The sequence below is a fragment of the Ammospiza caudacuta genome, chromosome 17, assembly GCF_027887145.1.
Source record: "Ammospiza caudacuta isolate bAmmCau1 chromosome 17, bAmmCau1.pri, whole genome shotgun sequence".
NCBI lineage: Eukaryota > Metazoa > Chordata > Aves > Passeriformes > Passerellidae > Ammospiza > Ammospiza caudacuta.
In genome coordinates, this window is record NC_080609.1 from 1,511,403 (window position 1) to 1,534,428 (window position 23,026).

The 23,026-nt window shown below is 50.0% G+C and overlaps 2 protein-coding genes across 3 annotated transcripts; one reads left to right on the top strand and one right to left on the bottom strand.

Moving 5' to 3' along the window:
• Positions 1–402: 402 nt before the first annotated feature.
• Positions 403–9,011, bottom strand: RNPS1 (RNA binding protein with serine rich domain 1). Its single transcript, XM_058815958.1, has 7 exons — positions 8,972–9,011; positions 5,718–5,873; positions 5,250–5,441; positions 4,007–4,109; positions 3,314–3,467; positions 2,734–2,875; positions 403–1,477 (listed from the first exon to the last, which is right to left on the bottom strand). Coding segments are annotated over exons 1-7 (855 nt in total). The 5' UTR covers positions 8,974–9,011; the 3' UTR covers positions 403–1,371.
• Positions 9,012–11,659: 2,648 nt separating this feature from the next.
• On the top strand, positions 11,660–22,635 carry LOC131565384 (uncharacterized). Of its 2 annotated transcripts, XM_058816244.1 has the most exons (5): positions 11,763–11,826; positions 12,221–12,502; positions 19,852–20,838; positions 20,970–21,142; positions 21,867–22,635. In XM_058816244.1, the coding sequence occupies exons 3-5, from the start codon at positions 20,463–20,465 to the stop codon at positions 22,242–22,244; spliced, it is 927 nt and encodes a 308-aa protein (XP_058672227.1). In that variant the 5' UTR covers positions 11,763–11,826; positions 12,221–12,502; positions 19,852–20,462; the 3' UTR covers positions 22,245–22,635. The 2 variants fall into 2 exon arrangements, with proteins under 2 accessions (XP_058672226.1, XP_058672227.1); XM_058816243.1 differs by lacking the exon at positions 12,221–12,502 and having other exon boundaries at positions 11,660–11,826.
• The last annotated feature ends 391 nt before the right edge of the window (positions 22,636–23,026 follow it).

A 23,026-nucleotide genomic window follows, 5' to 3' on the forward strand; every position in this document is an offset into this window, starting at 1 on the left:
GGAGGGCGCCGAACAGCGCCCGCTCCTGCTCCCCGAGCGCGGCTGGGCCGCCCGCTGCCGCCAGAGCGGCGCGTACCGCGCCCAGCGCCGCCACCAACCCCTCCCCAGCCCGGTCCAGAGCCGCCACAGCCTCCCGCAGGACGGACTCCAGCCCCAGATCGAGAGCGACTCCGCGCCCGGGGGGCGCCAGCGCCGCCGCCGCCGCCATGACACTGAGGGGAGCGCTCGGCGGCCCCGCTTCCGCCCGCCCTGCGCCGCAGCCAATGAGCGGCGCCAGCCCGCGGAAGGGGCATGAGCCCCGCCCCCCGAGCGGCCCCGCCCCCCGAGCGGCCCCGCCCCCCCGAGCGGCCCCGCCCCCCCGAGCGGCCCCGCCCCCCCGCGAGGCAGCGAGGCGCACAGCCCTTCTCAACCCTACTGCTTTATTCAGAACTGCTTGTCCTACACAAGTACAAACACAACATGGGCCAAAAGGATACAAAGTCATACAAAACAAAACAAAAAAAATCTGTATAGTATCGACTGTACAACAGGTGGTAAATTCTTTGCCTTCCCCTGTGTGAACCCCAGTTAATCCAGGCAGCATCATGGCTTCGAGCCTCCCTCTCTGCTTTGCAGTTTCCAAGGGGTTGGTGCTCAGTCACTCATTGGGGATTTGTAAAAGCAAGCTGTTTCACTGTAGGCGGAGTAGGAAGCTTTTACCAATACCCTCAACAAAAAGGTGAAAGAAATCACTTAAGGGGGCAGGTACAGAACATTTCTTAGGCTTTCCACTTCTCTATAGTGTCATGTTTGCTGGGCTGGACCATTGTTTCTGTGGTGATTGCCTGGTGTAAGCATTACAGAAAAGCTTACTCTGCAGAAACTAACCATCCAGGGGAACTGGAACAAAGCAATTTTGTATTGAATTAAGTCTCAGGCAGGTCTGGGCTCCAGCTGCCCCGATAAACTCTTGTGCTGGCATCTGGAGATCAAGGTATGTGGCTCACTGCCTTACTCACTGGGGTTCTGAACTAGCTCAAGATTTACATGCTGGTCTGTACAGCGTGCTAAACGTTTACAATCACCAAGCAGCAGCTGCTAACTGGAGAAAGATAGGCTGAAACATTTTTCCCTCCCTCTACCTGGAAAAGATGGTTTTTCAGCCTTTAAAATCAAAGCCATTTTTAAATAATTTCAATTCAATGCCAGGAATCCAGAAGCCTCACAGCAAAGGTTACTGGCCAGGAACTGGTGCTCTCTCTTCTTACACTGCCTTCACTGCCAGGATTATCTCTCATTCCTCCTCACCCAGACTCATTATAAAAAAAAGGGACAATATTCCATCTGATGGGATTTAAGTTAAAAGGTAAAAAGCTGTCCAGTCCTTTTGCTTTATCTTGAGGAGTTGGAGCTGGAGCGGCTGCGGTGGCGCCTCCGCCCGGGAGAGCGGGATCGGGATCGCCGGCGAACGGGGGACCGGCGCCGAGGGGAGCGGGACCTGCCAGGGAATGAGGAGAAAGCTTCTGTTAGGAGACAGGTAACACGTTCAAGCAATTGGTCAGCTCAGCTACCAACTTCTTAAAAACACTTCCCTGCCTCCTGCCAAAATCCCTCACACGCCATGGGAAAAGAGCTTGAGCAAAACACAGCTCCATAGAGGACACAGCCTGGCTATCCTCCTTCTGCTTAAGGAACCAGAAAAAATTATTAATACTTGAACAACAGACAAGAAACTTATCTTCTTCCTCAAGGAAAATGAACTCAGATCCTACATCATCAGATCCTCCTTCACCTGAAGTCATCTTTGACTCCTAAAAGAGTGATATTCAGGGCAAGGATTTACCCAAATCCTTTCACATTACAAGCTCCTTAGAGGAAACTTACTCCAGAAGTAGTTCAGCTTCAAGCTTCTCAGTACTACAACCAACAGCCATATCAGTATAGTTACTGCTATGACAGAAGTTCCAGGCACAGAATACTAGCAGAGCTAACAGGACAGTAGAAGATGGAGTAGGAGAGATTACAAAGGAGGCAAACCTGCATCTGTGAGATCTCAGCAAAAGCTGAGCACCAAGAGGCCTCCTGGATCTTATGCCACAGTAACTACTGCTCATTTTTAAACCTTTGCTGAAAGTTGTTCAGCAATCAAGTTACTACTGACAAGTAAAATATTTTGAACACATGTAAACACCAAAGACTCAGAACTTACCTGAGCACAATCAGGCAGCTCCAAGTTGCACAACTGTCAGATCACACCTTAGGGCCAGTGTACTCCACTCACCTGACACAGGACTGCTATTTGGTCATGTGCCCATTCAGAAATAAGGGAGGGAAGGAGGGAGGGAGGGAGGGAGGGAGGGAGGGAGGGAGGGAGGGAGGGAGGGAGGGAGGGAGGGAGGGAGGAACAAGGGCTTCCAAGAAAGAAGAAGCTGGCACAGCCTGCCACAAGTGTTCTGTCAGCCAAAGTCTGTTCCCATTTCATCTTCAAGCCTTTATGCAGAAGGCACTCCACAGAACAGGCTGGGAAGGGTGGGAAGGGTGAGACCTTTCCCAGAGACTGTGCTCAGGATACAGACCAGAGCAGGCACCCTGGAGCTCCTGAGTTAGGAACTGCAACCCAGGTTCAAGCAATGCCCAACATGTGTTACTGTCACTTGCAGGGGAAAGGGAAGTCCAACAGGATTGTCCCCATGCCAAGTCTTCCAGCGATAAGGAGTTGCTACTGAGAAAGAACAGCCTTGTCCCAGCTCTTACCTCCTCCTCATGCGAGGGGGGGACCTGCGCCACATGGGCGGCGGCGGCAGCATCCTCCTGGGGGGGCTGAAGCGCCTGGGAGGTGGCCGAGGCCGTGGTGCCAGCACAGCTGTGGCTGTGATCTCCTGACCGTCAATCTGGCCTTTGTAGGGCAGCACAGAAATAGGGAGAAGTAAGTATTTTTCAATCTAACATATAGACATCATATCACTGCAACTCAATGCTTTGTCAGAAGCAACTGAAGTGGGATCAGCCCACGGAGCTCCACACCCTGCTCAGGGGCTGTTATGACATAGTCCTCACACCTACTAGACTTCTTTATCTAATCCCACCAAACTGCAGTTCAGATGTAAGCTTAAAATTATTTTTTCACTGTTTTGAAAAAAAGATTAGTTTTAATAGTTCTGTGGTTTCTTGGATCTGTCCTGAACCTCACAAAAGCCATTTGGGCTGAAAACTGACAGTACTTTATATCTGCTCACCAAAGACATCCCCATCACCCCTAACTCATTTTCTGATCAAATCCATCTACTCTGAAACTTTTTTAAAGCCCACAGCCTCCTTGCAGGTCAGTACCTACCTCCATCCATGTGTTTCAGGGCTTTCTCAGCATCATCTGGGTTTTCAAACTCCACATAAGCATAACCTTTGGAGAGGTGTGGGTTTAGCCTGTCAACTGGCATGTCAATCATTTTAATCTTTCCATAAGTGGAAAAAATTTCCATGATGTGATCCTGTAGAGAGAGAGAGAAAGAGACTGAGCCTTATTAACACAGAGCACACTCACCAGCCAGGCCTGGCTGGCCCAGAGCAGTAAATCCACAGCACCTTATTTTTTCAGCAGCCTAAACTTTTTACCCCTGAAGACCTTTAAACTACATTCTAGCAAAGACAACTCAAGCCAGCCCAGCCCTCTGCAGATCCTTTATCAAGAACTGCCCAATATCCTTTATAACTCCAAGGCAATTTCAGCTGTTGTCCCAAATTCTATAGTTTTCTTCCTAGTAAAGCAGAATATAAGGTCTGAAATACTGACAAAACAGGCAGACTTCTTAGGCACTACAGTTTCTCAGAAGGCTTCATGGTATTTGACTCAGTAAAATCATATGAAAATTTTCCTCACTGATCAACCTGGACACAAAGAAACAATATCTAACAGCAACACCTTGGCAACTCACTAGTAACCAAGGTTCAGAGAGCTTTGAAAGAGCAACTCACACATTCTCATAGAAGAACACAAATGCTTGACTGCAAGGGAACATGCCATTATTACCTTTGTCACATTTCTAGTGAGCCTTCCAACATGCACTTTTGTGGGTCTGGGTGATGGGCTCCGCCTCTTCCTTTCCTTTTCATCTCTCTTGGGTGGTTTGGACCTGATTTGGACAACAGAAAACATTTACAGTTTTCAGGGAACATGCAGGACAAAACCTAAGCCAGTCATTATCACATGATTAAAAATACCATTTTTATTGAAGGGCATCTTTGTCCTGAAGAAGTTACAGTGTTGGGGTGATGGTGAGGGTGTTCCACTCAGAAACACCTCAGGACTTGCATTTGTCTGCTTTTGCTTTAGAACCTTTTGAAATTCGAAAACTTTTTTTTTTGCAAATTTTTAACTTCACTGCAACTAGGGTAACAAACACAAAATTTAGCAAGCACTTCTATGAAGTTGAGGTCATAGCTAAAGCATTTCCCAGTTGTAAACACAAAAACATTCTTTGCCTCAACAACTGAAGAGGCAAAATAAGGTCACAGCATACCACAACCAGGCAATGAACAGATTCAACTATTTGCATTTCTATATCTTCCACTCACTACAGAGGTCAAAAAATGTAAACAAATCTATTTAAAATTAGCTGCATATCACAATGTCTTTGCAGTTAAAAAACAACTGAAATGAAACCTAAATTTTCTACATACTGTTTTTTTGAATAGATTAATCTTCATGCTCCTTCCTAATCTTAAAGTCCATCAATTACTAAAAACCCACACAGCCTTATGCAGATTTTTATCAGCCTTCATTGCCTTACACAAAGGAGAACTGTACAGACATTAAGATAGCTTGATTCCCATGTTACCCTTACAAGGGCTTCCTCTGCCCTCCTTCCTATTTTATTTTTCATAAATAAGAATATAAATATACATATGTACACATACATCCTGGTTTTAGCCCTGATTTTTCTGTTAGTCATGGCTGCAGTTTAGAGGAATTGAACAGCTTTACTCTGATCTAGACCCATACTACTAAGGAAACACTGATTAAAACCACCTCTAAAAAATGTAGTATTTAAAATTTTTAAACTACTAAAAATTAGGTTTTTAACCTATGTTCCTACAGCGTGTATGTTTGAATTCTAAGGAAACACAGCACATCCATTCTAACAAAATTCACATCTCTAAGTTATGGAGAAAGCAAATGGGCTTCAGAGAACAGTCTGTTCTGATCACAATCTTGCATTCTACATGGAATTAATGTGACATGTGGCAATTCCTAGAAGACAAATGAAACTCACTTGGAGCGGGACCGTCTCCTGTTGTCATGTCGCCGTCGAGAAGGACTGGGAGAGCCAGAAGAGCTGCTCGAACTGGAACTGCGCGAGGTGCTGGAGCTCCCAGAGCGGCTGGAGGCAGATGAGGAACTTGAGCCACTGCTAGAACCAGTGCTGGAACTGGACCCTGAGCTGGAAGTTGAGCTGGAACGGGATCTTTTTCAATGGGGAGAAGAATAACAATTAGTGGAATACCTAGAAAAACAATGGCTGAGAAACTTCGGACAGTTACAGAGAGTAACTGTGACTGAAACTCCACAGCTCACCAGATAACCAAAGAAATTCATACTTAAAATATAAACCCTCTCAAGTTAGACAAAAATCACACAGTGACTAACACAACACAAGCTTTCAACAGGCCCAAGACTACCACAAATAAAGGTACTGATTTCTGAAAATGCTGTCATTTGATGCTCCCATAAAAGTACCCACCTGGTACTGCTGCTCCCACTGGAGGCACTGCGTCTCTTGCGTGTTTTGTCGCGACCGCGATCCTTCTCACTCGATTCCTTGGCAGCTGCTTTATCCTTGGACCGGTCCTTCGATTTCTCTTCTGACCTGTCCTTGCGCTTGGTTGGTGAGGGAGCCCTTCAACAACAAGTTGCAGAAAGCAAGCTTTTTAATTGCTTAATTAAAAAAATACCTAGACAACAAAAGCCCCACACCCAAATATAGACCAGAACAGCAACAAAAACCACTGAATTTTGAGTTTAACTCAGGATTACTGAAACTGTGGAGTTAAAGCATTAGGCAATTCCAGATACTTTAGAAAAAGTTCTAGCAAGCTCTTCTTTTTTAATCCTGGTAACTCCTTTTCCCCTTCAGAGATACCCATAGTGGCAGAATGGGCCTCATGGCTCACATCTCACTTTTAACTCGTGGATTCAGAGAACCAGTTCTCTCTTTGCTCTCGATCCAAAAGGAGACAGATTTAACACCTCTATTTAGCACTGAAATGCTGGGCATTAGTTGACTTCCAGATGTTTACTATATGAGGGCTGCATCCATCACAAAATCCGCAACATCTACAAACATGTAACATTTTGATTATTCTATGGGGATTGTTTAAAATTACAGACCTGTCTCTAATATTTTAATAACCTCTAAAGGAATATGACACCCCCAAGTACCAAGGAATTAAACATTCAGGGAATGAACAGAAGTGTGTTGGAGCTGCCAGCCTTATCTGTAGTGGCACCCAACACGCACTGTAACAATGCAAGATGCTGGAAACATCTCCATCCCCACACAGGCAAACTGAGCGAACAAGAAAAAAACTTTGACAGCTCACAGCACCCAACAATCTTTTTGCTTCTGTGCTTCTGGTAAGCAATTACTTTATTCTCTGAATTGCAATTAAATGTATGGTTGGGAAGAGATTACTTCTGAACAGCCAAACTTGCTTTCCTGATTTTCAGGTTCACAGTTTTCCCTAATATACCAACTGCAGGAAACAACACAAATGAATATTCACAAACCCAGCTCCCTGCAGAAACCAAGAACCACCCGTGGCCTTTCTGCATGGAGGACAGGAAACCCGCACCACAGGTGTGCTACTGGAGCAAGTTGCTGGGAAAGGAAAAGTCTCCTCTAGCACCAGTGGCAGGAAGAAAGCAGACTGTCCCATGGGCGTTGCAAAGGGAGCAAAGACAAGCAAACCTGTGAATGCCACTCAGCTTTAGGGCATTTCTATCCAGCTCTGTGCCTCTCCAGAGCAACGTCTGAGGGGGATGCAGTTCATAAAGCTACTGCATGAGCCCAGCTGGGTGGCACAGAACAGACAGGTTCCTGGTTTCACAAGACCAGAAAACCTAAGATTTTCCTTTAATTAAATCACAGAATCACTGACTGGTTTGGGATGGTGTGAACCTTAAAACTCGTCACTTTTCAACACCCCAGCTATGGCCTTCGCTACACCAGGTTGCTCCAACCTGGCCTTGAGCACTTCAAGAGATGGGGGCTTCTCTGGGCACCCTGGGCCAGGACCTCACTACCCTCACAGGGAAGAATTTTTTTCTAATCTCTAATGTAAACCCGCCCTCTGTCAGTGGGAAGCCGTTCCCCCTTCTCCTAGCCCTTGTAAAATGTCTCTCCCCATCTTTCTTACAGGTTCACTTCAGGTACTGGAAGGCTGTAATTAGGTCACCCCAGAGCCCATTTTTCTTCTAAATATCCTATAGCCAGGTCTGTCTTATCTCTGCCTGCACATCAGCTCCTCCTGCACCTGTGCACTATCAAACTCATGATGTTATCAGCACACAAAACTGTTAGTACTCAAGAGTCAGATCTGGTTTTACCCCTTCTGGGAGAAAAGAGAAGAGGAAACAGAGATAAAGACCAGCATGTTTGCTGTTACCCAGCCTGCTGCTGAGGCAGGAAATAGAATCACATCATCAATTACATTGGAACAGACCTGTGAGACCATCAAGTCCATCTTCTGACCCAACATCACCATGTCAACTAGACCAGAGCACTAAGACTGGATGCAGCACTTTCTATGAACACCTCCAGGGATGGTGACTCCACGACCTCCCCGGGCATCCCCTCCAGGGGCCCAATGGCCCTTTCTGTGAAGACATTCTTCCTTACCTGATCTAAACCTCCCCAGTGCATCTCAAGTCTGTGTCCTCTTGTCCTGTTGCCCATTGCCTGGGAGAAGAGCCTGACCCTCACCTGGATACAATCTCCTTTCAGGTTTCACTGCTTACTGCTCCTTGGGACAGGCACCTCCCAGGCAGATCAGCCACATGGCTTTGGAACATTCACCAAATGATGCACCGAATAAGCAGTCTCCAAACTAACTAGTGGTTTTAATCCTTTCTCAGGAATGCCACTGGCCAAACTCAATTTAGTTGGAAACCTCACCCTACCTTGTGGGCATTTTCACGTGCACAAGTTCAGGCATTCACTGGAAAATGTGGAAAGAATAAATCACAGTCCTCACACAAGGCTAAACAACATTGCATTTCTAAGTGACATACTTCTTTCATAAAATCAAAAATCTCTCACTCGCTAAAAAATAGCTGATTTAGGGGCATCCACCCAAACCCAGAAAGTCTACAGAGCAATCGACACAAACTAAACGTCCATCTCACACACGCTTCTGCTTTAGAGACAGAATCTGCACACTCAGAGCAGCAGTTCTGTGGCAAAGGAAGCAAACTCGCTCGCCCTCAGGCTTCCCGTAGAGCTACAGGCGAGTCCTTTACTGACAGTCTGCTCCAGGTCCTCAGCTGCAAAGCGGCACAGTTCCTGGCGTGTGGAGGGTTCGGCGCCCGGCACTTGTCTGCCCTCTACGGCCGCTCGGCCCAGCTCCGCGGAGCGCGGGCAGCCAGATCCGCCCGCCGCGGGTCCGGTACAGCAGCCGCAGGGCAGGGGCCGCGAGGTCAGCACAGCAACCCGTCCCTGGGGCCCGCACAACGCTCCTCCCGCAGGCCGGGCCGCGGCGGCGCCGACACCCGGGCCCGGCTCCCCGGCCGGCCCCGCCCCGGCCCTCCCTCCCCTGCCCTCCCCGCCTCCGGCCGCGGGAGGCCGCGGCTCCGAGGCCCCATCCCCGACCCTCGCGCCACCATCGCCCCTCGGCGGCCCCAGCGCGCTCCCCCCGGCGCCCCGCGCGGCGGAGGGGCCGGTCGGGCCGCGGCCCGGCCGGATGGACGCGGATGGCGCAGCCCCCGCCCCGCACTCACATCTTGGCCGCCGCCGCCGCTCCGCGCCCGTCGCGCGAGAGTGACGCGGGCGGGCGGGAAGGGGCAGCGCCGGCGCGCGGCGATGGCGTCACAGCGTGGGGCGGGACGGGCGCAAGGGCCTGAAGCGAACCGGGGCGGGCTGGGGCAGGGGCGCTGCTGCCCCAGCGCTGCAATAAAGGTTCCTGCACACCCTGCCCTGCGTAGCAATGGCAGTAGCGGCTGGGGCTTCAGCTTTGGGCTTTAAGAGCTTGACAACCCAGTGGGCTGCAGCCCCCACGCGTGAATTCTGGTCCACTCTGTCTCAGGTGCAGGTTCACAGCACACCGATTCTGATCTGAGGTGGTGGCGGCTGTAGGGGCGGTACTACTGTGAGGGGATTTGCTCTCTCAGCTGCAAGAAAATGGGGAAGAGGCGAATGAAAGACTTAAGATGGAGCACCATACAGTGGCATTTCATGTCGTGGGACGGATACCCTCTCTCTCTCCCTGCCAAATGTGTTTGTGAACTTGAAATTTGCCGCTGCAGACACTGAACCTCTGACCTTCTCACCACACTGGCTGCCTGACTTTTCACTTCAGATGAACAAAGCCAGAAGTGTATTTTGACCCCATCCCTAATGCAGGGCCTTGAAGGTGACAGATCTTTCTGAGAAGCAGGTGTGCTGATCAGCTTATGTGTATGGCCACAGGCACGTCTGTTAATTTCCTAATGACGGAAACTTTGCCTCTTGAATGCAGTGGAAGGATATGTCCTGTCTACCTCCATCACAGCACATGAGCAAGACCAGGGCAGGTGTCTGTAAATTCGTGTTTGGCAAGAAGAAAAACAGGCTTATTTTCTGTTCTGCTGCAAAACCAAGGGGTATTACATATGACCTGGCATGCAACAGGTTCAGAAAACAAAGAAAATAAACAAAACCCCAAAGAAAGAAAAAAGGAAGTTGTTATTCTGTCCGCAGCATCTTGTTAAAGGGCAGATTTCTCTCGCAGGAGATTTTGTAGTCTACTAAAAGTCTGCATGGGTTCAATGAGAAACTGCATTATGTGAAATGAGGACTATTAGTAGACTGTCATGATGAGCTTAGAATCATGGAGTCATTTAGGTTGGAAAAGCCCTCTAAGATCATTGAGTGTAATTCCAATGCCATTCCCACTGTGCTGCCAAGGCCACCACTAAACCACATCCCCAGATGCCATGTCTACATATTTTTTTGAACAATTTCACAGATTCAACCACTGTCCTGAGCAGCCTCTTCTAGTGCCTGACCACCCATTCTGCAAGGAGTATATCCCTAATATCTGTGAAAAACAAGGTTCACTTTTGTGACACACTTTCCTGGTAAAAATTAAAAAGTTTAATAAAAAGACAGTAGGAGACAGAAATAAAGCAAAGCATTAAAAAGGGCTGGGTGCTTGGCATTCAGCCAAGAGCACACTTATCTTCCGGGATACCCCTTAAATACCTTTTCCATCAGCCTGTTGCATATTCATAGACTCATGCATATTTGTATTTCTCCATAAACTAGTTTACCTATTCCAGGAACTATTTTTCATGGCCTCTGCTTGGGTTTGTCTTTTTAGAGCAGGCATGTTTCTTGGCTGTGGTTTTGGTCCCTTCTCTTTACCACTTCTACTTTGGGCCTTGATCCATACTTTCTTCAGATGGCAGATGCTGATAGCTGGCATATCAATAGCAGGGGCCTCATGACATGTTCACTGGATGTTATCCCGACCAAACAGACAGTTCACTCCTAACTAAATCAGCTACCGCTACTACTATGTCTAAGTTTTTGTTAATAGCAGAAATAAAAGCAAAGTTATTTTAACGTTGCACATGTAGCATTCATCTTAATATTTGCAAAAAGCCAACAATATAATATGTATTTATAACATATCCAAATGAAACCACGGCGGGTGCAACATGAGGCCATTTCCCGTTATCCTGTCCTGCGTTCGCTGGATGCAGAGCCTCACGCCCACCTGTCTGCACTCACAGAGTTCAACATTTTTTCTGTCTCAGTTATGGCAAAGCCATAAAGGCTAGCTGATCCCAAAATCCTCCAAACCCTTATTCTCATAACAGCTGTCATCTCTCCGGGGGTGGGCAGGTAAGGTCACTGACCCAGCAGAGAAACAATAATACTGTAATAGAAGGTTTGCTGCCAGCTGTTAGCTGAAGCAGGTTCCCGCAGAGCTGGAGCCGCAGGGCTCGGATCCACTTCCAGGGCTGCCATCAGCCGGCAGAACTGAGCCTTTGAGCCAAGCCTGAACGAGAGACATTTAACATCTCATTTGGGGGCACTAGCAGAGATGAGAACAGCTCAAAGCGCGTGTGTGCTTCAGTTTCAGAGCGAATGGCCCCGCTGTAGGCTCTGCCGGCAGCCCGGCTGGCACAGCGCAGCACCAGCCCCCGCAGGGATCGAGCTGGTGCTTCCAGGCCGGGAGGGCACCTGTATGGACGGCAGCGCTGCCTCTTGTGAGGCTTCTCCTCCATCCTGTGGCACGGGTGTGACCAGCCACGCCTGGGCTGTGCTCCGGGACGGGACACACAGCTTTGTGCCCTGAGGTGACGCGGCTCCCATGGCCCGGGAGCGCGGCTGCCCCGAAAGGGTTACGAGGCGAGCTCCGCCCTTCCTGTACCATCGGTGTCCTCCTGGGTGACCTTCCCGGCAGCCCTTGCTGGCTCTGCCCCAACCAAACAAAGGCGACGGGAGGTTTTCAAACAGCTGCTTCCCTGAAAGTTGGCTGCGGTAGAGCTGGGCTGCGCTGGCACCTGGCTGGTGCCGGACACCGGAGAACGCGGCAGCGAGTTGGTGCCGTCGCCTGAGAGGACCCCGGCAGCCGTCGGGAGTCCCTGTACGTGGGTGTTCTGCCCATTTGCTTCCGTGCATTGAGCTGGTTTGGGCGCTGGGAGTGGCGTGGGGAAGGATGAGAGGAAGTCCCGGCAGTGGTGCGAGCACAGGGAGGGTGCGGCAGGACAGGGCTCCGGGGCCCGCGGCCGTGCGGAAGCTGGGTCGGTGCTGAGGTTCCATGTCGGAGCTGGGAGTGGCATGCCCGGTCTGAAGTGCTGTCCTCCAGCCACTTCTTGGACTCAGAAGCCTGGCCAGCAATATTCCAGCGAAGTGCAGATTCCTTTAGATACTGCCTATGTGTTGGTGGACGAGCAGGAGATGAAATAACAGAGCTGTGTGAGTGCTGCTTTTGACTCTTACTTCGGTGCTTTTCTGTCCCTTCTGTCCTGCACTCCCAGGCTTCTGCAGAGGACAGGCCATTTACAGCCACCTCCGCAGGGGAACTGCTCCGCTCCGGTGCCAGTGGGATTGGGGCACATTCTCTAAACGCTGCCTGAGGCTGAGGGCGCTTGTCCCGTGTGCTGTGCCGACTTGCAACTGGCGCTTCATTTGTCCTTCCTGTTAATTGGCTTTGCGTTGTGGTGGCGACTACAGAGGACTCTCCTTGAAGCCCCAGAGATCCAGGTGATCAGTGGGTCATTCTGCCCACAGCAACACTGGCATTTCTTTATCATGGTGAGGTATGAGCACCCTGTACCAGTCATTGCTTAGCATTTGTGGGGATTGCGCTGCAGCACTGGCCCAGCCCACAGCCTCTGGATGCTGGTGTTTCCCTGTGCTGGGAGATCTTTGCCTCCTGTTCAGTCTGCCACTCCCGCACTTTTATGAGAGTAGGGGTGTGTGGCTCCAAAGGATACAGTCTGTGTGGCTTCCTTCGAGGAATTTTGCAGGGTGGGGCATTTGTCTTCTGAGGACTTGGAAACTTTTCATCCAAATGTGTAGAAACAGCCTTAGCTGTCATTGTAGGGAGTTTCCAATGGCTGCATTGTTGAGTAGCTACGTAGATTTGGAATGAAAATAGGAGATTTTGGGATTTTTCTCTAATCAGCAGAAGGGTGTGAATTTAGCAATTTAGTTGAAATACTTACAGGTCTATTAAGCCATCTGCCATAGTTTCTGAACAGCTGGCCCTCTGGAGGTCTAAGGCTATTGCAGTGCATGCTGGTAGCTATGCCATGAACGGGTTTAGGACTTCGTAACTGTCTGCCCCTGGATGTGTCAGTGCATACATTTGTATATTTCAGGGCTTTTAGCTTAAAAACTGTGCCTTGATGCTCATTTTCCTGCAACACTCTTCTGTCCCGATGCTGTAGGAATATACCCGCTCAATGCTAAACTTAGGCAAACGTCCTGGTTTCACCACAAGGAATAAATACTATGTTACACTTGGCTGTGATTTATTTGTTTCCTATTCAGGCATGTGAAAGAAATTCAGGGTGTGCTGGTGGCATAGCCAGTGCAGCTCTCTCTGCTGGAAGGGCTGTGTCTGTGCAGAGCAGTGACTGAAAGTACATAATGCTTTACAGAGAGGCACAGGTAAAGGCAGGACAGTGAGATACTTAGTATTTATTGTCCTTGTCTGAATACCAAAGTTGACCTTGATTAACTTGTTTAGTGTGAGGGCAAAGATAGATTTTGGAGCCAGAATGTGAAATCTAGCCTGCTCCTCTCCCACAGGCTCCAAGTGCCTTATGAAAGAATCTTGTTCCTTCAAGCTGTGGTTCCACAGTTCTTAATATCATGTTTGGATGCTCCAAATAATTTCTTGATACATACCTGACCTTTACCAGACCCAGCATCACAGCCATGCTGAGTTTGTCAGACCAGATAAAAATGTTGAGGGTGACCTCTGGGTTTTGGGCTGTGGGAGAGTTGATCCAGTGCAAAGCCTTTTGTTCCAGGCTATCAAAGTGTGATTTTATAGTGTCTCTGCTCTGTGGTGTACGGCCTGAGACCCTTTCACAAATATGGGAGGATTTTCCAGTATTCCCGATGCTGTTCCCTTTCTCCCCTCAAAGGTGAGGTAACAATGCTAACAACACTAACACAGTGTTACCCTGTGTTCCTAAACATCCCAACACACTCCTCTTTATCTTTCAACTGTATCTCTATACCCTATTTCCCAATGAGCTCCAGGCTGTGGTAGCATTGTCTGAGGCAAGGCGAACTATGTGTACCATTGACTATTGTACTCACAATTTTCTTTTTGCAACCCCCAGAACTGTTAAAGACACTTTGTGGCGATCCAACTTTCTTCAGTGTTCACATTCTGCAAATCTTAAGGTATAACCATAAATTTTTATGTTTTCCATATGAGGATCTGATTTTTAAAGTGTGGCCGGGCAGGAGTAGCTCCTCAATGTTCTGAAAGCACAGCCTAAACAAATGAAGCAGTTGCCAGAGCAGGTGATAGAGCAAACCAAGCTATGGGCTCTAAACAGCTCACTTCAAACCCTGGGCCAGACCCAACCCTTTCTCTCTGCCATTCTGATGTCTGAAGTACAACTTGATTAAAATCTTCTTCTGAGGTTATCCCTTCAGAGGGGAGCCAGCAAGGCTCAGGTAGCAGCAGCACCATCTAAATTCATCTGACCCATCACCTTTTGACAAAACCAGTAACAGAGCTGCTCCTTCACCAATTTTACAAAGAAAGGGTAAGGTGCACAGGTAAGGTGGGATGCTGTCTCACTACACTCAGTACTGTTAGATAATGTTATTGCTTCCATAAGGCTTGGCAAATCCCACAGAACAGTGGCACTGAGTAAAATTGCAGCCTAGGAGAAATGACCATTTTTCCCTGGCACAGATCTTTCTGCTTTGGCAGCATTTCAGCATTGGACACCTAATACAGTGTTCATCTTTTTCTGGGCTAAGTTCCACTGAACCCCCTTGGGCAGCTCATTGCCATTCTTGGGGCCCCTGTGCAGGGCCAGGAGTTGGACAAAGAACTATCCATGTCCCTTCTGAGCTGTGCCAAGCAAGCCCTGGAACAGGACCTGGAGGGCAGGAAGCCCAGTGGAGAATTGTACTCCCCATAGACACATGACCGTGTTCAGAGCACAGTTCTCTGCAGGGCGAGGATTTGTGCATCCATAGTAGACTCACTCCTTCCACAATTCCTTTGCTCTACTTGATACATTTCTTGCTGTCTGAATCTATATGTGAATCCCACGTAAACCAGCACTGTCTTCCCTGTGCTTCTGGGAGGTGTTTATAATAATTATTTTCCCCTCCAAGCTGATGCAGAGTGAAAAGGTCTCATCTTGCCAGGTTTTGCAGCAGCAATTCAGAACACTACAGGAAAGCAACAAAACTAAACAAGATGGATGAGTGTCTCTCCCCAGCTGCTTGCAGCTGCTCCAGCTTCCCAGGCTGTGCTGGGGGTCTGAGGAGGAGGTCTGGAAATCAGACACAAAAGAAAGACAAGACAAGAGAACCTTGTTGAGCTGTTTCTAATCACAAGGCCCAGATCTGGCAGATTGGCTTGTGTCTCCTTACCAAGGTCCATGAGGATCAATCCCCTTTTGGCAACACTGAATCCATTGTAAGTGAGCTACGCTGTTTCTCATGGCTTGGTGAACCGGCCTTGCACTGTACAAGGAGCACTGAAAGGAAAGAGACATAGCCACATCCAACTTTGTTCTTCATGATCTGACATGGACCTTCTTAGGGCAGGAGTATTTTGCACTCTGTGCAGCACAGCAAGCCCTTAAGCTCAACATGCTTTGGGATGTTAACAACATGAAGTGTCTGTTTTCAATTGCTGAGACCAGACAGTAAGCTGTATCTTCTTGATACAGCTCTTCTGCATCTTCATGCTCCCTGTGGGTCACAGCTTTTGCTTCTCTCCTTCCTCTCCTTCAATCACATCTGTTCTCAGCATCAGCAGTTTGTCTCTCTGGTGAAACCTGTTGCTCCACCTCTGTACCTGCTGCCTCATGACTTTGCTGCTCCTGAAATAGTGGATGGGAGCTTGTTGCTCTGACTAAGACCATCTGTACCTGAATGCCTCCATGTCTCCAAGGCTATTCCATCTCATGGGCCAGGCTGGCCACGGGCATGCTGTGGTGCATTGAGACACCAGCCCCAGGGTAGCACAGTGACCTGTGCCATGTCTGCTGAAGGATTAACTCTTCCTTGCATCACCTCAGCATGAATTCTAGAAGCAGCTTTGCTTGTACCTGTGTATAAGGATAAAAACTGCCTGTGTCCCAGAGCAGCTGTGAGACAAAAGGGAGAAGTTAATCTTCCCAGACACGAGCCAGCTCCATGGTCACACAATGAATGTTTTACTCTTGGGGAATTTGGCATTCAAAGCCAGGTAATCAGGGCCTCAGAAGAACTGTGGGAGAGACAGGTAGTAGTGGCTGGGGTGGATGTGTGTGCAGGCAGGTGAGAGAGCTCTACCCCAAGGACTTGCAGGATGGGGAAGATCCTCTCTCTCAGGTTCACCTCCTGAAGTGGAGGCTTGCACAAGGGACAAGTTGTGCAGAGGAAGAGCCTGCTTGGCTTAAGGCTAGTGGTTACATCACTTGAATTGTAGGAAGACTGAATTCATGCTCTTCCTCTGTTTTAGACCTTAAATCCACTCTGCTCTGAAAGGAAGCCTGGAGCATGCTGTCTTCTTTCTCCTCCTCTCTTGAGGCTGTTTCATTTTGTATGTAGTGTTATCTGGGCCAGAGCATAGGGGACCTAAGGAAACAATTGTGATAGGAAGGCTGCTTCAGTCTCTAGGCTGTGTTTCTGTGGATATAGCTGCATGCAGAGTTATGGAATAGAGCATTATCAGCAGTAATACCAAGGTAAAGGGCCTTTCTCAGCCATAACTAAGTACATAAAGACTTCAGGCATTGCAAGCATTCAGCAGCAGCTAAAGAAAGGGTGGCTAATCTGAAATTTGGACAGACACCTAAATTGGCAGGCTGGAGTAAAATTCCTGTTGCAGGTGTGGTGGTGTAACAAGGCAAATGTGTATGTCCAGCTGGCTGTGTAAGGTCTCAGAAGCCAACCCACTAAAGGGAAAAACTTGTAGACTGTGGTGCTGCATGACAGACCTCTCTGATTGGAACTAAGTAAACTGAGTGATCCAGTCACCACATCTTCCCCTGGGATCCTCATCCCACTGCAAAACACAAGGGGTGTGGGGGGAAGACACTTTGATACCACGAGGAGCCATTGCAGCTTGCAGGCTGCAGAATCTGGGTTTGCCAAAGGACTTGCAGCTGTGGCTGGAACACAGTGTGACAGCCAGGGGGGCAGAGGCAAGCAGGATTTCAGAACAGGGGACTTTTATTGCCCACACTCAGCTCACAGCACCTGGTCTTTGTATGGAAATGCCAGCCAAGCCAACTTTGTAGTGCTGCTCTATTTTAGAAATAGCAAAGATTGAGTCAGTCCAGATGAGACTCTGTCAGGATTTTCTGGAGGAGATGAACCCTCTCTGTATTCCTGACATCCACAGAAAGGGAAAGCTTTAGAGCCAGAGGGTGAGCTCACACAATTGCTGTGAATTTTCTTACACAGATGTGCTCCCTTTTCCTATCCTCCTGCAAAACCACCACTGGAATTAACTTTTCCCAAGTGGTGTAAGAAACTGTTAGAGGAAACATGTCACTCTCAGCCTGGTCCTGGAAAGCGAAGGGAACCTCATCAGTCACAGGTATAGGAAAATCCTTGAATCTTTCCCGCTCATTGAATTGATTTTTGTTTTCCCTGTGCAAACATTATTGGAGAGTAACAAACACCTTGAAGGCCAGGTGAGTGTGAAGATCTCATCTCTCTTGTGAATGTGTGAGTTGATAAGGTGTGTGCGTAGCACAGGCTGCAGCTCCCTGGGGAAAATACCCTCTGGAGAGGGAGAAGGAGGAGAAGGTGATGGACTCAGTGTGGAAATGGGGAGCACATTTAGTACAAGAAAACTGTGAGTTTGCAGCAAGACCTGGGTAAATAAAGTTTGAAGTAGAGATGGAGCCAGGCCCAGCTGTTGGAAGGGCTGACTGTGGGATCTTATGAGTTGGCCTTCCCGTAGTTGCAGGGAGCTTGCAAGGAACATGAGGAGATACTTTTAACAAGGGCATCTAGAGATAGGACAAGGGGGAATGGCTTCAAACTGTCAGAGAGTAGGTTTAGATGAAATATTAGGAAGAAACTTCCCTGTGTGGGTGGTGAGGCCCTGGCACAGGTTGCCCAGAGAAGCTGTGGCTGCCCCTGGCAGTGTTCAAGGCCAGGTTGGACATGGCTTGGGTGAACCTGGGATAGTGAAAGGTGTCCCTGCCCATGGCAGGGGAGTGGAACAAGATGAGCTTTAAGGTCCCTTTATACCCAAAGCATTCTGGATTTCTGTGTTTTATGGAATAGACTCATGTTGTTTTCAGTGGTAACCCTTTTCCCCTACCTGACACAGAGGCGGAGTCACTGCTGTGCACTTTGTCTGCCCTCAAGGGGTAAGTGAGCAGGGTTGGAGCTGGTTTTTGACCTGCACTTAGGCCTGCACTTGCCTCTTGCATCTCCTGCTCTCTTGCTGGATTCTGACCCCCAGCTTGCTTTGCAGTGTCTTCTCTGAAATGGCTTTTCAGGTCTTGGTCTACCTCTGATCAGTAAATAGATTTTTTTTTAAAAAGACCTGCTGCAGAGGCAAGTGCAGTTCTTGAAGGATAAGGAGCTTGGGTGAAGCCTTGAGCATTGATGGTATCTCCATGCAGCTGCTCTCCATAGCCAAGCCCTACTGCCCTGGAGCCATCCTGGCCAAACTCCTCATCCTGCTGATCCTCCAACAAATGGAGGGTTCTGAGGGAACACTGTGAATTGGGAATACTGAGTTTATGTGGGATTAGCAGGACAGGGATGGTCTGTGCCTCCCGTGAACTTTCCCCAAGCCCAGGAAAGCAGGGCAGGGCAGTGGGATCTCAGTTGAGGACTGGGAAGGGCTGAATGGGATGAGTATGTGATGAAGGAGGGACTTGGGACATGGGGATGCTACACAAAGAGTGGAGAGGAAGCTGGAGGAGATGCAGTGTGGAGTTGGTGCTCCTCCAAGGTGGTCTCCTCATCCTCCCTGTGGAGGCTGGGTGAAGGCTGCAGCCGTGGCTGTTGGCTTTCCTGGCATTTATGTAAATGGTGTTTCTGTCACCAGCTGCTCAGATCAGCTCACTCCAGTGTCCTCTGGCCATGTCCGGAGGCACCGTGGGAGGAGGGCAGAGTGTATTGCCAGGGCTCAAACACCTCATAGCTGTAGCTTTAAGGTGGTGGTCTCCTTGGAGCATCTTCCTTTGATGTGGGGAAGGTGGAGAATTTCTGACCTTTTGCTCTTGCTCTGCAATTGTACTGTCCACATCCAAGGATGTCTGGTATCCAATATCCAGTGCCGCAGCTCTTATCTACAAGGTCCCTAATGCACACAAGCAGGGCATGGAGTGGCCTCTTGACAGAAACAGAGCTGGATCAAAGTAGAGCCTACATCTCTGGAGCTAATGTGTCTTTCTTTTGCTATGGAACAAGTAAGATGCAGAGGGGCAAAACTCCTCTATCAAATTGACTCCAATTCTCCCTGAGGCTGATATCTAATAGTCTCTGTGCCTGCTTGGCCAACGTAACACATTACTGTCCTTTTTAAGATCCACATGTACCTTGGGAAATATGGTTTGGAAAAGGTTCCTATATCACATCTGCTTGGCAGCAGCCAACTTAAGGTAGTCTCTAATCAGAAGTGTTTTGCTGCCTTCTGGGAATTCCTGGAAGATATTTATTTCAGTGAAGTGAAACCTAAAAGCATGTCCTTTAGGGAGCAGCTGCAGCACTGAGGGTCCAAGAAATGCCTGCAGATTAAGGAATTTGGTAGAAAGTGGAAAATACTCTCCACCATAGTTGTGCAGACACATACATGTGCATGGATAGACATATATAGGTATATCCCTGTGTGGTACAGGCACGTACCTGGTGTGAGAGGGGAAGCACAGGAAGTGCAGCCATTATATTTATAGTTGTGCCTTCTTTATGAGTGTATCAGTAGGTGCATGTGCTTCTCCCAAAGGTACAGGACGGTGTCATCTCCAGACCCAAGGGCGGGCTCTGCAGCACCAGAAACACATGGAGTTTCTACAGTTCTGCTTGCTGTGACCTTCTGGGCCACCAGGGAAACGCAATGGAGTCCTGCCAGCTTCGCGCGACGAAACATCACTTGCCAGGACTCTCTCCAGGCTTCCTGAGACGCTGAGTTGCTGCTTCAGGTCCTGACTGCTTCTGATTCCTCACTGTGCTGCTGGCAGGGTGGGATTGATGTCCACTTTGGGACAGTGGGCAGAGCCAAGCCCATCGCCATCCTCTGTGCCTTTGGCAGACTGGGGGACCAAGCTGGATCCCTCTCTCTAAAGGGGTTCCAGGTGAGCAAGGGACAGGCTTGGGGCTGTCTACATTCACTCTGGTGGGAAGAGCCACGTCCTTCACCCTTTCCACTTGGGAACCGTGTCACTGCTGGGGATGGCACCACATGGACACAGAGCAAGGGTCAGCAGCCTGGCAGCAAGGCACTAGCTGAGCCTGAGCACTACCACAGGGCACGGAGCTGCCCGCGGGGTGCCAGCATCCCCAGCACGGACGCACTCCGGGGATGTAGGTGCAGGGCGCGGGAGGAGCTCCGGCACGATGGGCCGGCTGGACGACCATGCCAAGAGGAGAATCGTGGAGCTGCGCAGGGCTGGGCTGAGCTTCCGCAAGATCAAGAAGGTGCTGGAGCTGGATGACATCCGAGTGACGCCGCAGGCCGTGTACCTCTTCCTCAAGAGGAAGAGTGTGGAGCCGGGGTCAGCGGCAGCTGGCTGGGATGGGGACCAGCCCTGGCAGGGGCACGAGGCTGAGCTCCCCAGGCTGCTGGGCACCCCGCACCCTGCACTGCCCACCGGGGATCCTGTGGGCAGCCAGGACACCAAGGAAGGCATCCAGATTGTCAGCGTGGCCTCACTCTGCAAGGATGGTGGGCAGCTTGGGGACACTTTGGCTATGGGGCTGGCCCCTGGGAATGGTAAGGCCTGGCCCCACTGGGGTTTACCATGGCCACTTCCTGGCACTGCTGGGCTCATGAAAGGGCCCTATTCCCCACTGGAGACCCCCCAAGCGTCTTTTTTTGAGGTATTTCTCTCTCTGTTGTTGCAGGTTATGACAGCTCCACAGGCACAGCCCTGGCTCCAGGGACTGCTCTGAGGGGCCTTGCCCCCCTGCCGCAGACACTGCCCAGCCGAGGGCAGCTGGTGACACCTCCCACCCAGAACTCAGCTCTGATGGTGAAAAAGAAGACAGTGGACAGGGCTATCCTTCTGCAGAAAAAGGTAGGATGGCAGGATGAGAGAGTCCATGTGCTCCAGCCAGGAGCTGCTGCCGTCCGGCCAGCCCTGCACGGAACCCTGCTGTGTCTACATCATGTGTGGGGGCAGGCTTCTGAGGGTGAAAGGCTTCCAGAGTGCCCCCAACCTCTGCTATCTGCACTCTCCAGCAATGCTAACCCTGGCACTTGGCAAATATATCTGGGAAGCCCCTCTGGGTGGGGGTGAGGCCATGCACCCACCCACCTCCAGCCAGCACCCACTGTTGGCCATGGAGATGCCAGTCACGCCATGCTTGGCCTCCAACTGGCAGCTCCAAAACCTGTTTTCAAGGCTTGGTGCCAGTACCATCTCAGGAAGTTCTACCAGCCACCCAAGGCTATAAAGCAAAATCCAGGGTATGTTGTTTCTGTCCGTGCAGAGCAAACACAAGCCTGGCATCAGCATGGGCAGCCCCACTGCTGTACAGTGGCACTCACCAGGATGGATCAGCATCTGCTAACAACATGGTGCACCAGGGGCTCTGATGGAGCAGCAGCTTAGGGGCTGGGTGGGGCTGAAGAGCAGCACATGGTGAGATCTAGAGGTCTGCAGCAAGGTGATGTCGTTCTCTGAGAGCTCTTCTCCGAGCCTTGTAGCTAAGTGCAGAATGAATCCCATGTTAAATGCCCTTGAACAGGCAGCTGATAATATTTCACATTTCCTTCTCTCCTGCCTCCCACTATTCCAGGTCAAAGATGCCAGCACTCAGACTGCCTTGCCAGACTCTGTAGGTCTGGGCAATCACAGCCTTGCTTGCAGCGGAGCAGTGCCCCCCCCTGCTCCCAGCTGCCCTGCCATCACTGAGAAGCTGGATGCTGTGCAGCTGGAGGTGCAGAAGCTGAGCCAGGCCCTGCATGCGGTGCTGGAGCGGCAGTGCCACCTGGAGCGCCAGCAGGAGCAGCAGCAGCGGCTGCAGCAGGAGGTGCTGGTGACACTGCAGCAGCTCAGCTCCACCGTGAGCCACAGCACTGTGCCTGCCACCCAGCCCTGTGGGCCCTTCAGCAGCATGGCCGAGCCCTCGCCCAGCATGCCAAACTTCAGCCAGTTCAAGATGGAGCTGATCTGAGCTCCCACAAGGCCTGTGTGTGCCAGCAGTCCTGTGCTAATGGAGCCAGGAGGAAGAACCATCTCCCAGAGGCTGCCCAAGGATTACATGCAGCGCCCAGCAGATAAGGTTCCTCCCTGGTGCCTCATCTTCCCAGCCCTGCTGACTGGAAGGGGCTGCCTGGCACAAGAGGCTGGACGGTGGAAGGCTGAGGCCTTGCTCCTCATGTGCTGCTGATCCTGGCTGGCACTGGAGCTGGCTGGGGCCCATGGACCTCAGGAGAATGCAGTTGCCTGCAAGGAGAAGATGCAGCTAACATGGACACAGCAGGGAGGCGGGGCTCCAGGGATACAGGGTGCTACCTTCTCTTATGGGTCAATGCCACAATGATCAATCTTGCCCTTCCCTCCACAGGAGCTTGTTCAGTAAAAATCTGTCTACACCACAGTGCAGAACCAGTGTGGGATCAGTATCTGTGTATTCCCTACCCCTCACGCAGCCAGTGAGCAGGCTGGAACTGTCTGGGTCCTATCACCATGCATGGAACTGCACAGGGTGCAGCAACCCGTGAGGTGAGACCAGTGCTCCACACACAATGTTGCTGGAGCCTGGTATCATTTGCTGCACCATTAGGGATAGATCAGACTTGTAGGAAACAATCTTTTACTGAGCAGATTCCAGCCTCCTCACCCCACAGATCTAGAGTCTGGTACTGCTGCTGCCCACTGTCTGGTGAGATATGGGCAGGACTGTAGCAGTAAGAGTTACACCTGGGCAGGAGCTGATTAACTGGGTGTTTAGCT

Coding starts and splice junctions, on each gene's coding strand:
- RNPS1 (XM_058815958.1), bottom strand. Junction 5,442..5,717: donor AGTGGGAGCAGCAGTACCAG/GTGGGTACTTTT, acceptor CCATTGAAAAAG/ATCCCGTTCCAGCTCAACTT. Junction 4,110..5,249: donor AGGAGACGGTCCCGCTCCAA/GTGAGTTTCATT, acceptor TGTCCAAATCAG/GTCCAAACCACCCAAGAGAG.
- LOC131565384 (XM_058816243.1), top strand. CDS start 20,463: ATGGGCCGGCTGGACGACCATGCCAAGAGGAGAATCGTGGAGCTGCGC. Junction 20,839..20,969: donor GGGGCTGGCCCCTGGGAATG/GTAAGGCCTGGC, acceptor CTGTTGTTGCAG/GTTATGACAGCTCCACAGGC. Junction 21,143..21,866: donor CTATCCTTCTGCAGAAAAAG/GTAGGATGGCAG, acceptor CCACTATTCCAG/GTCAAAGATGCCAGCACTCA.